At 39.0% G+C, this 14199-nt stretch overlaps 1 protein-coding gene across 3 annotated transcripts in view; it reads right to left on the minus strand.

Annotated features, from left to right (window-relative positions):
* Positions 1–14199, minus strand: part of igf2bp1 (insulin-like growth factor 2 mRNA binding protein 1) — a 63080-nt gene that overhangs the window by 14648 nt on the left and 34233 nt on the right. For all 3 annotated transcript variants that reach the window (XM_030407930.1, XM_030407929.1, XM_030407928.1), the window contains exons 3-4: positions 9381–9429; positions 2169–2220 (exon numbers count right to left, since the gene is read on the minus strand). In XM_030407930.1, the coding sequence (XP_030263790.1) occupies positions 2169–2220; positions 9381–9429 (101 nt within the window). The remainder of the gene's footprint in view (positions 1–2168; positions 2221–9380; positions 9430–14199) is intronic.

A 14199-nucleotide genomic window follows, 5' to 3' on the forward strand; every position in this document is an offset into this window, starting at 1 on the left:
CATGGTATGATAACCATCAGGTTTCCAGATTGAAACCAGTAAATCACTGCAACCCTTATCCTCACATTCAATCAGATGCTCATTTAGAACAATTCAATTCTGTTGTCGCATGTTCTCTTGAACTTGGCTCGATGAATTCTGGTTATGGTTTGTTCTACACAATTTTTTTTATCCTGTCTAGGACAGAAAGGCAAGGCCACCACACAGAACAAATACTATAGAGAGGTCAGAATCTAAAAGGATCGTCTTGTACCTGGTTTAATTTGTTGATTGAAAAAAAGATGTGGGTACACAATAGAGAAAAGTGGTATCAAAGTTATGTATGTGTATGTTTATTTCTATTTAATATATCCAATTTATGTCAATCAGGTATGACAAACTGAGGCTGAGTTGAGCTTCTCATTTTGATGTTTTGTATAAATGTGTGCTGTCGTACGTTATTTTTGTTTTCTTTGTCTTCATTTTGTCATTAATATCATGGAGCTTTATGGGTTTTGTTTACGTTGAAGAGAAAAAAAACTTGGAAAAATATAAATGAAATCTTTAAAAAAGAAAAAGTTTAAAATACTGTTGTCACTATGGTCGTTGGTGGGCAAATCTTCTCTGGAAATCAGAGCTCAGTGAACAGCAAGTCAAATGAAATTACTTTCATAAGTGAGTGTGTTTTCTCTGTACATTTAAGACACACACATACAGTGCATTAAAGTGAATTTGATAATCAATCATGTATTATTTATTTATCTTATATAAACATGTTTCTGAATCAATGTAAATTCACATTTTTGACCATATGTCAGTTTAGAGGCCCAGAGCTCAGCTTTGTCATTAAATACTTTAGAGGAGTGAGAGAAGAGCTTTTACTTCTACATATTTTTTTATTTTTATTTTTTTTTTGGGGGGGGGGGGGTCTTTTTGCACAATTCAATGCAAATAAGAATGTTTATTTATACTTCAAATTGAACACAAGTACACACAAAATTCATTGACACATATAAAACAATGGAAAGACACTAAATTTAATACTGTATTCAAACAATTGAAAGACTGAAGGACTGTTGTCGGGTCAAATCAAACACTTTCTGATGTCAGGAAATACAAAAAGTGCAAGTGCTTTAATTAATCTATATATCCGAGCTAAACTGGCAGAGGACACCAGACTTTACACTAAGCTCAGCCAAGCAGCTACTGGCCTGTTACTGTACAAGGTATACAGCAAGGAAACCAATAACAGTATTTTTGAAAAGTCACATGTTTAAGACATGTTTGCATAGATTTATCAGGATGTCAACATTAAGGTAAAAATGGAAGTAAAACTAAAACATCTGGAATGAAACCAAACTGCATTCAGTTTATTTTACCTACAATGCATTTCTGATGGCACCAATTTTACAAGAAAGGTGTGTCCTGATGCCTCTTCAAATGGAGAGCACGCGGTTCCTATCTTCTTATACATCAAATTTAAGGATGTTCCAATTACTTTCCTGGCCCAATGCCCTCAGATTCAGTGACCACACATGGTATAGTATGAACCATGGATCCAAGTTAATTACTATTAGCTAGAGAAGTTCACAGAATTTTTTCAATGTTTGTTTTTAGTTATAGACGAGAAAAATCATGACAATAACTTATTTTCAGTTATTTTTAAGAAGTAACATAAATGTCAACCACAGTGGACAAAGAACGTCATGATAATACCATGATCTATTACCTTTTCTGCTATTTCAACTAAATAAGGTATGTCTTCTAGTCAGATTTAACTATATTCCTCTTCATTTTGATTTTTTGTTGTGACTGAAAATAGATCTGTATTTGTGGCTGTATTATACTTATACGTAAGTAAGAAAATATCAAAAGAACTATTCTTTCACAAAAAATGTAAATTTACTCACTTTCAGTGACTCATGTCCATCTATATCTATTTTCCAGAACTTTCAAGGCCTTAATTCTCCCTTTTAAATTTCACAAACTTACAAGGATTCCAAGGGCCTGCAGCAACCCAGCTGAATGACTACCTAAAGCTCATGCCTGCAGGTGTAGGTTTTGGTATCAAAATATTAACTCAGCTGCTGTCAGGGTTAGAAATGTAAAGTGCCACATGTGACTACAATACTGCATGGACGGGAATGCTGTTGAGTTAGCTTTAATTTCATTGTAAAGAAAAGTCATACCTTGTTCACAGTTCTCGACGGTCCCACACTGGGCCAACAGACCATCCAGCACCTGAGACAGACAGAAAGACAGACAGACAGAGACGGGAAAGAAGGAAATAATACTGTCAGTTCACGTGAAAAAGACCAAACATTCTAGAATACACACAACCCAAAAAAAAGGCACATTTAGTGTTGTAATTTAATTAATTTTCTTTTCATGTATTTCAGTGTGGTACACACAAAAGATAAATTCAAAATGTATCTTTTTTCCTCATCATTACAGAGAGCAAAGATTCAAGCATAAGAACAGATTTCTCACTTATTATATCTGCATTAAGAAAAACATATAAATAAACAGTCTGACGTCAAATAATTGGGACTGGATGGACAGAGGCTATCACAATGAAACTAAATACCAGGGGCCCAAGCATGGGAGGGCCCTGATGCCTTTCAACATTTTGCTGATTAACATAAATCACTATTTTGGACTATTTTTTTGTACTTACACAGGCACTATGTAGTTTGAGGATAATTCAAATCCGAAGTTTAATATCTATACTTTAAATGTGGTACTTACACAATCTCAGAAATATGTATGTATTCCATACGAGAATAAAGAAGCTGTTCTGAGAGGAAAATAAGGTCCCAGAACACTGCATGAAACTAGAAAGTTGGCAGGGTCGGCCACATATAAACAAAGTAAAAAAAATCATCCAATGAAGATCTTTCTCCTCCCATTAACATTTCGCGACCATAGTGCTGCTTTAAACCAGAGGCAATCTAGCACATGTTGCCTTTTTTTGGACTTTGATAATCTAGTCACTATAATAAAGGCTCATAAATATCTCCAACCTCATTTGATCCATGTTATACTTGGATTGGTTTAAGTGCCTTAAGTCCTTTTTTTCCGAGAGCACCCGACAAAATTGTAGCAACCAGTCATTTCCTTTACTTGACTATTTCTTGTGTCTAAAAACAATAATCTCTAAGCCCTTTGAGATGCACATAGCTTGGTCCATTCATGAGTTCATTCAAAATATTTCGCCTTTAACTGCAGTCATTATGCTGCTGCTGATCAAAGATCAAAGAAGAATTACACTTCAGAGTGAAGAGCCAACTAAAGGATGTTCTTTGGCAAGTTCACGCAATAAGACACTTACATGAAGTGACTTACAGTAAAGTGGGAAAGAAAAAATTCAAAACCACCTCTCAAGTGATCACATAATTAGCCACATGTATGATCAGATCAGGAACAGCCAATCAGAGAAATCAGATCCATTATTCATTATTTAAACTGTGATTGTAAAGAGGAAACTGGATGAAAAGGAAACAAAAAGAAATCTGGAGGTGGAAATATATCTGCAGTTGGTATATCAGAAAATTGTGTATACAAGTATTTAGCATAAAAATTAGCTTTTAAATGTACATGTCTGAGTAAAAGTTTTGCTCTTTTTAGGTTTATCTGTAACTATGATCCAAAGTCTAACTGTTTCTGACAGGATGATTCCATATATATATATATATATATATATATATATATATATATATATATATATATATCTATATATATATATATATATATATATATATATATATATATATATATATATATATATATATATGTGTTTCCTACGCCGATCCTCATGCTCAGCACCTCTGTCTTACATGTTTCTGTATTAATTCTCTGGATGCTGCTGAGACATCTGACCCTCAATAACGCTCAGCAGCAAGGATATGAAACGTTGCAATCAGTTTTGCGGAGAGACGTCGCCCTCGTGTGGACACACAGAAAGAGAGGGAGATGATCTGGCACATATTCAAATTCACACACACACATGCTTGCTTGCTTGCCAAAAGGAGGCAGGCTTTGTGCCACACCCTCACACAAAACAATAACGGTGCACATACGCATACACACACTCGGAAAGATTTACAGACAGATTTTCCTTTGTTATCCAAGAAAAAAATGATCATGTTTATTTCTTTACTGTCTTGTTTCTTTAAATATGGCATGTTCAGAGCACTTTGACAGTATTTTTATGGTGCTTTCCAAATTTTGCCAATAATCTAGTTTTGGTCCTAGAGAAACCTTTAATCTATATTATTATATTCAAATAGTTATAGTCTTGTTGTGTCTGCCACACAGCTTCACAGTCTTTCTGTATCAGTTGAGAATTCATGAAATTTTGAATGTTTCAATGTGTATGTGTGTGTGTGGGAGTGTGTGTGTATGTATTGGTATGTGTGTGTGTGTGTGTGTGTGTGTGTGTGTGTGTGTGTGTGTGTGTGTGTGTGTGTGTGTCTATATGTATGTGTATGTGTACGTGTGTGTGTGTGTGGGTGATAATGCTTGCTAAATACAAACTACATTTAAGTTAGAAAAGGTTAAAGTAAGTTATTTTGTGCTATAAATTGAGTATAAATGTAGGGGCATCACAATTTTCTTTCTAATTCAAAAATCGATTCAAATGAGCTTATCAATTTCTCTCCACTCTTGACAGAAAACCATCACTTCAAAGACAACACAGCTGGCTTACTGGCCACCTGCAGCTGCACTTAAAGACACTTATCCTGTGTGCACTACCATCAACTGTCTGGTACCAGAGGTAAGTCCAACAGTGTCAGAGATATTTTTTCAGAGATCCATTATGGATTTGTTTAGAGAAAGATGGCTAACTCGGGACAGATTTCGGAGACCCAACATTTGAACAATTCCTTTTCATATTCATTTTTTGTTTAGTCAATGAAGAATAGTACTTTTTGTTGGACTCTTGAAACTGTAGTTTGACAGTTGTCAAGGCGTGAAACTAATGGGATGTTTTTTTTAATTCTTACAAATCCAGATGTGATAGAATAATAATGGCCTGACTGTCAGTGCTGTTTATTCTGTGCATGATGCTGTGACGTAAATAGTACTGTTTAGTGTGCACAGGGGCAGGTCTGCAAGCTCAGATCTGCACGCTGCTAACCCATGTTTGTCTGTATGTTTGTAAGCATATTGTGTTTTACAGAAGTTCATGCACACACCGGTCACTGATCAGGATCAAGTTCACCCTGCAAATCAGCTTCCTGTGGTTGGTAAATATTTCTGTACTTGGTATTAGACATCTAGCTGAAGTGAATACATAACTGAAGCAATTAGAGACTAAAAATCAATAGGTTAGTGCTGACAACAGTTTGCCCATAAGTAGATCAATATATGACTATTAGTTAATGTGAAGTTCTAGTCACTGGGATCCCACTGGGTTCATCTCCCAGCTCTCGCTCAACTAAAAGTATCTTCTTTTTGGTTGGAGCAATCATATATATCTACACGGAGATGTGTGGCCCATTATTCACTGCCAGCCTGCTGAGACAAAGGCAAATAAGACCAATAAACACCACACATAAACCCCTCAAGGACATGTTGGCAGCAGGGTCAGCCCGGCTGGCAATACAAGCTTTACTCCAAACCTTTCTGTATCGGTGACACTGAGCCAGATTCTCAGAGTGGGTAGCTAGCATAACTTCCTCCAACCAGAGAAACAATGTCCAATGCAGGTGTGTGTGGCAGTCATGGTTATCACTTCTTTGACCAGATGACTCATGTGAATCTCACATTTCTGGCCATTAATTCCGATACAGTCATGCTATGACTCTTGCTTTATGCTGCAAGTCAGACACGTTTAGGCTTTTATTGCTTATGTCACTCCTCTCCCTCTGCTTCACAAAGATGGATATTGACTGGCACTTGAAGTCTGACAGTCAGAACTTACACAATTGTTTTGTTCTTTAGTGTCTTGAGTGGAACCAAGACTGATTATAGTTCTTGTTAAACAAATAAGCAAACAAATGTGTTCTCTCCAAAAGAACATCCTTAGTGTCTGGAAGAATTGTAATTATTTCAAAACTGTGACAGAGACATTATATCAGAATCTGGAATAGTTCTTACAAGTACTGTCCATACAGGAAATAGCTTTGTTAAAAAGAATAAAAAGGGGCTTGTAAGAGAAACTGAAACCCTGCTTTCCCCGCTTCAACACAGCTGACTTAACCCTACATGACATGGCTGTGAAAATCAGATTGACTCTGTTGGAAAGTTACAAACCCTTAATTAAACATCAAAAACATGTGAAGGGAGAGGATTTGTAAAGTGATTCTATCATATGGCAAGCCAGCCCAGTCAGCAGAATAAAAACAGTGACATGTTACACTTGTGCAAATGTTTAGATTTTCATTTTTTCACACAAATCATTTCTACATTTCTACAATACGTATTGCATGACATTTTTATTACATGTATATGAGCTGACTTGTCAGGAGTAGAAGGGATGGTGACAGCTAGGCGAGAAGGCTGCCTAGCCAGTAGGGCTGCACGAAAAATCGTTTAAAAAATCGCGATCTCGATTCACACATACACGTGATCTCATTTCCACACATAGCGATTCTGAAGCATTTTATATCTCGAGCTGAATCACAAACAAATGCTCCTATTTTCCTCCCGGATTTTTTGAAGCGCCCTCAAACTAACAGCACTTGATTCAGTGGAGGAAGGCGGCCTGCAGTTGAGTGTTTGGAAGGAGTGAGTGAGAAGCCGTTTTAGACAGGGCAGAAAGCCGCCAATCTGCCCATCCTTTTGGCGGCTAGGTCCGCGGTTTTAGAAAGAGGGCGGCAAATTGAGGGTCTGTTTTGGTCCGCCGATTTGCCACCTCAGAGGGTACACTTATTTCCACCTCGCCTGCTAGATGGGCAACTGGACAGCCGCTGAGATCCGGGAGATGCTAGGGTCTCCTGGATCTCTAGCTTGTTGTTGTAGTGCAAGCTAGGAACGGTCACTACTTTCAAATTAAAAGCCCCCTGCTAAGAACCCAGTTCTAAACTCCAATGGGGTGCAATGTAAAGCTCTTATTTTGAAGACAAATTCGTTGTCAACTGTTCACAGCCCAACTTCGAGCTTCATGTCACATCACATGGCTTTTGGATAAGGAGGAATATTATGCCTCTGTTTTAGAAAGCCGACCACAGCAGCTATCACATATCACCTAGCCAAGGATAAAAAAAAAAACATTGCTTTGCATACTACAATGTTTTTGGGTTTTTTTGTTCAAGTTCATTAATGCAATAAACATTTTGTGAAAAGAATCGTGATCTCAATTCTAAGCAAAAAAATCGTGATTCACATTTTTTCCAGAATCGTGCAGCCCTACTAGCCAGTGACCGCAGTTTCAACATTTGTAAGTGAGAAACCACTGGATATATTTGATGAGATGTCAGGACATCTCCAGCTGTGTTTGTGGCAACACAACTAGGTATTTTAAGACACAACATGATCTTTTCCTAACCCTAATGAAGTGCTGTTGTGAAAAAGCAAAGTGTTGTCACAGACTGTTAAACTTAAGCACACCTGTTTTTAAGCAAAAGGCCAAAATACAACCTAATCACCAGAATAAATGTTGGGCATGTATGTTTCTGTAAAAAAAAAGGATATATGAATGTTACATTTCTTTATGTTGTAACTTTATGAATCTTTAGGTTAAATTTTCATTTCTATGTTCTGACAACACGGTGCTTATGACAAAGTCTTTGGCTTCTGCACAATTACAAAAAACAGTAGAGTTTGTGCTGAAAAAAAAAAAAAAACAGCTTTTGCCACCACAAAATCCGCTGGAAAATGTCCCGAGATCTAAAAATAACCAGGGGTTTCACGCTTACAAATGTGAAATGTGGTGAACGGCTTGACAGTTGCTGGCTTGAGGGCTTTTTCTGTTAATTGTTTTTTGGGAGATGTAGGTATCTGTATCACTGCTTGTTTGGTTTGGAAACACAGTGTAGCTATAGCCACATGGCTGGAAACAGACTGTTTCAAACAAGCACAGCTGGTACAAAGGGCATTGGTTCATTTAAAACACTGAGTAAATATATGATGTGAGGGGATAGTTTTTGTTGTTTTTCAGCTATTACACTGTTAGACTTTCTAAAATGTCTGTGTATTAAAGATAAGAATCAGAGCTTGAATTAAAGAAGTCAGTGTTGTCAGTCAGTGAGCTGGCTATGGAAATGGACATAAGTTAGAATGCTGATTTGAAGCCGTTTTAGTTGATTGTAGTCACAGATGCTTGGCTGAGTGTTGTTGTGGTTTTGTTTTCTCAGAAAAATTACATCCATACAACTTAAAGCACATAATTTCACAAGTGTTGAAAAACTGTGTTGTGATGTGGTTGCTGGCAATTCACAGTAGCAGACTGTACACTCACACTTGGCCCAGTTGCTCTGTACCTGCTGAAGTACCATTGTCCCTCCTCCCCAGTCCCCTACTGGCCTGCACTCACATTGCTCCAGTCACTACTGGGCCTGAGCACAGTTACCTCTTGTACATCGGAATCAGAATCAGAAATATTGTATTGATCCCTGGGGGGAAATTGCTAGCATTACAGCTGCTCCCATTCAAAGTCAAGAAATAGGCCAGAAAAAATAAAAATGAATAAATAAATAAATAAAAAATAATAATATAATAATAATAATAACCGTGCCAGGGCCAAGAAAGTGTTACATGCTTGAAGACGGTACGGAGCCCTCACACTAGTCAAACAACTTGACTATGGGGGTCAAGAGTGATTGGGCACGGTATGGATTGCCTGGTTTGAGTGTGCCCTAAATCAGTGGTTCCCAACCTGGGGTCCGGGCCCCCACTAGGGGGGCGCCAAATATCGCAGGGGGTGTGCAAAACTTTGTCTGCTCTGAGGTTGTGAGGTAACTAAAATTATATTTTTGCACATTAAATTTATAAAAATCCCAATAACACAGCCAACTGGATAATCAAAACTCTGTATGATCCAAATTGAAACATATTTTTGGTCCACATTTAAATTATTAAAGCTATTTATCATTAACACCCCTATGAGGTAGGCCTATTCTGTTAAAAAATTAAACTGTGTGTGTGTGTAGTTGTGTGTGTGTGTGTGTGTGCGTGTGTGTGTTTGTGTGTGATACACCTGATGATACAAAAAGGAAGAAATGTATCTATATACATTGTAAAACAAGGAGAATAAGAGCAAAAACCTACAACTGTTGTTTATTTTGCAAATAAAAGTTTGTAATTAATCGCTTTATTCTTTTAGTGTATGCGGGTTGGGGTTGGGGGGGCCTGGCTTGTCTTGGACACAGGCAAGGGGGGCTTCAGGAAAAAAAGGTTGGGAACCACTGCCCTAAATGATCCCAACAAGAAAAATAATGGAAGAAATAGGGACTAACCTCCCACTGCAAGTGAGGTGGAATGTTTCTGATCTGCAATTTCCTGGTCCTGTGGAGAGAAGAAGAAAGTGGAGACGATATTAGCGAGTTAAAAAGGTCTGGAAACAGAAAAAGAAGGGTCTCAAACCTTTTGAGTAATAACAAATAAAATAAGCCATGTAAATAATCCAGAAACACAAGCATGCGAGCACAGTGCATATGAGAAATATACTATGTGGGTGTGTTGAAACGGGACACTAATTACAGGTCTAACACTCTGCTGACAGTCAGTACGTTTTATATGCACAGCTTTGTCAGATTACAGCCATAGTTCGACTATGCTACTCAATCAGACAACTGCAATTGTCCGAGTATACATGCCAGTGAGAAAATCGGATTATTGGCCGAAGCATGTCATACCCCGGTACGATAAGTGGCGCTGTACCCATTTCAACTAGTGGTAACAGAGCCACCTCTGGCTGACCTCTTTCCGTCACCAGCAACAAAAAAACTGCCTCGGCATTAGAGAAAGACGGCGTACGAAGAGCGAGACGAAGCTACATCTTTGTACATTTCGTATATGGTGTACATGATAATTACACAAACTAGATGCACAATGGCGCTCTTTCTTGCGGTTATTTCGGAGGAAAGACGCCGCCGCCATCCTTCTACTTCCGGCTCACGGCCCCGGGAAAGAAATCTCACGCCTGCGCAGAACGTGAAAATCCGATCCAATCCGATGGAACGTATACATGCAGGAGTAATGCAACTTTCAATCGAATAATCTAGGTGTTTTAATTCGACTATGAGAAATCTGATCCGGTCCGATTTTAGTCAGACTAAGGTGTATACATGCATCTTAAAAATCCAATCATAGTCGGAATAACCCAGTAATTCGGTTTCTTGAGTGCCATGTAAACACACTGTGTGTTAGGCTGAGGGTTCAGGGATGAAAGTAAGTGAGAAGAAGAAGAGGCCACTGAAGGAAGCCAGAACGTGTCTTGAGAGACAAACAGGTGGAGATAGGAAGAGAGTCTTTTTGAAATGACTTCCTTTGATACCAACACTAAATCAACCCCACCCCCTCACTCCATCCATTAGCTCTAACAGGTTAAATTTACACACAAGCCCTGTGTATGACACAGGGCGCTGACCACAAGTCCAACCACATTTGACCTATTGTGTATGAAGCTACAGCTGACTTTATGAATGGTGACCTCACTGTTAAACAACACCATTATGTTCAAACATTGTGAAAAAAAAAAAAAGTCTGAATTGTTGTTTTTAATGCTGTTGTAACTTGTCTTTGTCAGCCACCTGATGAAAAGCTGAGGCCCAGACCAAACCAAAAATTAAAAAAAGAAGTAACAATGAAGACTAGCCCCTGTGTAGACACTGAGCAGCAGAATTTCAGAAAAATTGGATTGGGGTTCTGTCTGTCTTGGGGAGATACTGCAGTGTGGTTACCATGTGGTCCTGGTATCCCCTACACCATCTGTACCACTATCTCTCTGAACCACGATTAACTGCTAGAAACGTCTTGTTCTTAGCTGCTGTATGGATCCTGTTTCTGACCTTAATACCATCTCTGCAGGTAGGTGAGAGTGCAGGGGTGCCCCAAAACTTCCCCAACACCCTTCATCCTACATCCCTGACTGCTGTAGTCTACCATTATAGGGCTTGAGCTCCAGTTGTTGGAGAAAACCACTGAATCAACAGCAAGCAGTGGGACAGCTTCCTGCTCAACCACCCACGCACACAGTGGGGGATGGGTAGTCCACTGAATAGAAGCATGGCAGTTGTGTTTGTGAGCGAGTGCATCCTAATCCTGTATCATGTATATTTTTGCCACTAAGCATGTTTGTATCAATTTTTGAGTTTTGGTGTGAGCAGGTCTGTTGCATGCCTCTTGTTATTACTGAAACCACTTTTTTTTTGGGCTGGGTTTCTTAATAGTAACACATGGACTTCCACAGTCATTACCCTCCTCCCCCTTTAGCATTCAATACATTAAGAACACAGAGTACTCCTTTGGTTTCTGGTAACCTTGTTAGGTTTCGTTTCTTGCGATTCTTGATAACTATCATACTCCCACTAGGATTTCATCAACTTTGGCTTTATCATTAATTCTGCTTTTCAATCAAATTCTTGAGCATCGTCTTTGTAGCTTCCCGTTTGGCAAATCCTTAAAAAAGGATTCCTTCATATTTCATAGCATTTATTTCAACTTTTTAATCTCTGTTGTTCTCTGTTCCAACAAAAAATCCAACTCTAGGTAAATACATCTAGGTTCTTGGAAAAGTGTTCAAACTAAAAAACTGAATTATTCTCAAGAACTGGACATTGAGTCCAGTTGAAAGCCATCCCTTCACAGCACAATTTTTACATCTGTTGCATTGGTGTTGCACCTTTGACCATTGGCCTTCTTACTGACGCAGCTTGTATTGAAATGTAGAAATGTGAAACCCATTTTTACCACCCATTACCATCTTTACCACTCCTTATCCAACCCCGCACCCACCCAACTGAGCATCAATGGCCCTAAACCCCAACAACAACCAACCCCCATCTCTACCTCACATGCTAAACCCCACCCTAACCCCCGGGAGGTTCCAGCACAGATGAATAGTCTTTTGTGCATCCAAAATACCTGACATCCCCCATGCAAAAAATGGCAAAGCCCTTTGATTCTCAATCAATACACAGCTATAATCACCAGCTTCACCACACAACCTGCCAAACCCATATTAAACAAACCTGTTCACCACCCATCCACTAGCATAACTTCCACCATACACATCAAAACCTTCATGACCCTGACACACACACAAATGCAAAATTCCACCTTATCAACACATCAACTCCCTATTATCCTCTCCAATGCCCCAGTCCACCCCCCACACACTCACATCCCAACCCCCATCAAGCCACCAACAGTGAACTTGTTTGACCCCTACCGTCGCCGCCTGCCCACCCATGGCCTACCCAATTGGCTGAAACCATGGCAACAGGTTAGGAATGGGCGGGCAAAGAAGATGGATGGGCGGGCAGATGGACGAAAAAACAACATACTTCACATTTTCTTACTCGCTTGTTCACTCGTTTCTTTTTTTTTTTTCATTTAAACTATCATTGCCTTTTACCAACATGGGGTGACCTGCCATATTAGGTCTACCACCCGCTTTCAACCTGAGCGAAATGTTAAATATTCACTTCAAATCATAATTTTCCACTTTTTAAATTCCAAAGTCCTGACATTTCATTGTATTAACAGGAAGCAATGAACACATATTATTAACATCAGGCGTATCACTAACATGTAATGCCTCAACAGTGATTATCAATGTTGAATTCCCTGGATTTTGATTGTATATATACACCTGACAAATGACAATATAGCTTAACAAAATGGAAGTGAAAAACATAAGTGTCAAAATGTTCCATTTGAAATAAATTTGAGCCAATGAAACAAGAATCAAAAGTCTGCTCTGAGACTCTCATCCCTGACTCACTGTTGATATGCAAAGATGGAACACATTGTCAATGAAGCTTGAAAATGTCTTAAGTCGAACGTAAAAACTGGAGCTGTTAAGGTTCCCTCAGCTGTGAAGGCATTAAATCCATGCTCAGCTCCAGCCTCCAGCAGAACAAAGGACCAGCGAGAAGAAAGAAAAGAAGCCAAGAGAATGAAAAGAGTGTGGTCCTCAAGGAGAAGGTGGAGGAGAGGAGAGAAAGGCTATGCTTCTAGGAGGGGTCAGAGGCCAAGGGTTAGAGCCCTTCAGACCAGACAGAGGGGCCCCTTGGACCACAGCGAGGTGTGTCAGTGTGCATAAGGGCCTTGTCCTACACTTTCACAGCCACAAAATTCAACAATATATACATCAGTATTATCTTTTAAAAGCGAAATTACCATCAACTTACTTTCCTTTCGGCTTTATTATTCTATGTTTCCTTCTAAATCAATACCTCTACCTAAATTTAGTCATGTCCACAGTAAGGACCACACTAACAGGTTCCAACTCTGTCGCTCCTTTTACTCATGATTTGCAGTGATACACACTCAACACTGAAACAGTGACATGGAGCTAATTGCTGATTACACTGCCAGGCTTGGTGCAACTGCAAGACTAATTGCAACAGCACCTGTAACTGACAAAAGACACAGATTGTTAAACAGTGACAACCAACGAATGAGGACCTTCCCCCTTCCATGCAGAGCTATTTTGATCGCATTAACAGGGCATTCATGCAGCAGGTGATGATGTGTTGTTCTTTACCAACTTCATACGCATTGTACAACATCTCAACAATATGTGCCATATCACATTCACATTATATGTACATGAGCTCATGTAGCGAGAAAGGAGGGGGTGGTAGTGGTGTGACAGCTGCCAAGCATGAGACCACAGTTCGAGATGACATTTAAACATCTGCGGAAACCACTGGATAATTTCTTTACAATATATCAAAACATTTTCCAGATGTTTTAGTGGCAATACAATCATCTCCTAAACCTAACCAAGTTGTTTTGTGCAAAGCCCAAGCAAACCAGTGCTGTCACAACATTTATCTATTTTTTATTTAACATGAAGAAACGTCAATTGGCAACATAAAGTTTCAACAAACCCACTAACATTTGTTCTGGAGATTACACTTTTAGACAAAAAACTGTGTAAAAGCAGGTATTTTAAACACAGGTAAACTTGTGATTAATGAGCAATTAACTCTGTTCCCATTGCCAGCAGACAAGTTTGCTTTTCTGTTTTTTTCCCCTCGTGTGTCCAATCCGTCATCACAAACACATCAGAAAAAGAGGGAGCAATAGGCAGCAGCAGATCAT

Source organism: Sparus aurata, chromosome 23 (assembly GCF_900880675.1).
Source record: "Sparus aurata chromosome 23, fSpaAur1.1, whole genome shotgun sequence".
In the NCBI taxonomy this organism is placed as follows: domain Eukaryota; kingdom Metazoa; phylum Chordata; class Actinopteri; order Spariformes; family Sparidae; genus Sparus; species Sparus aurata.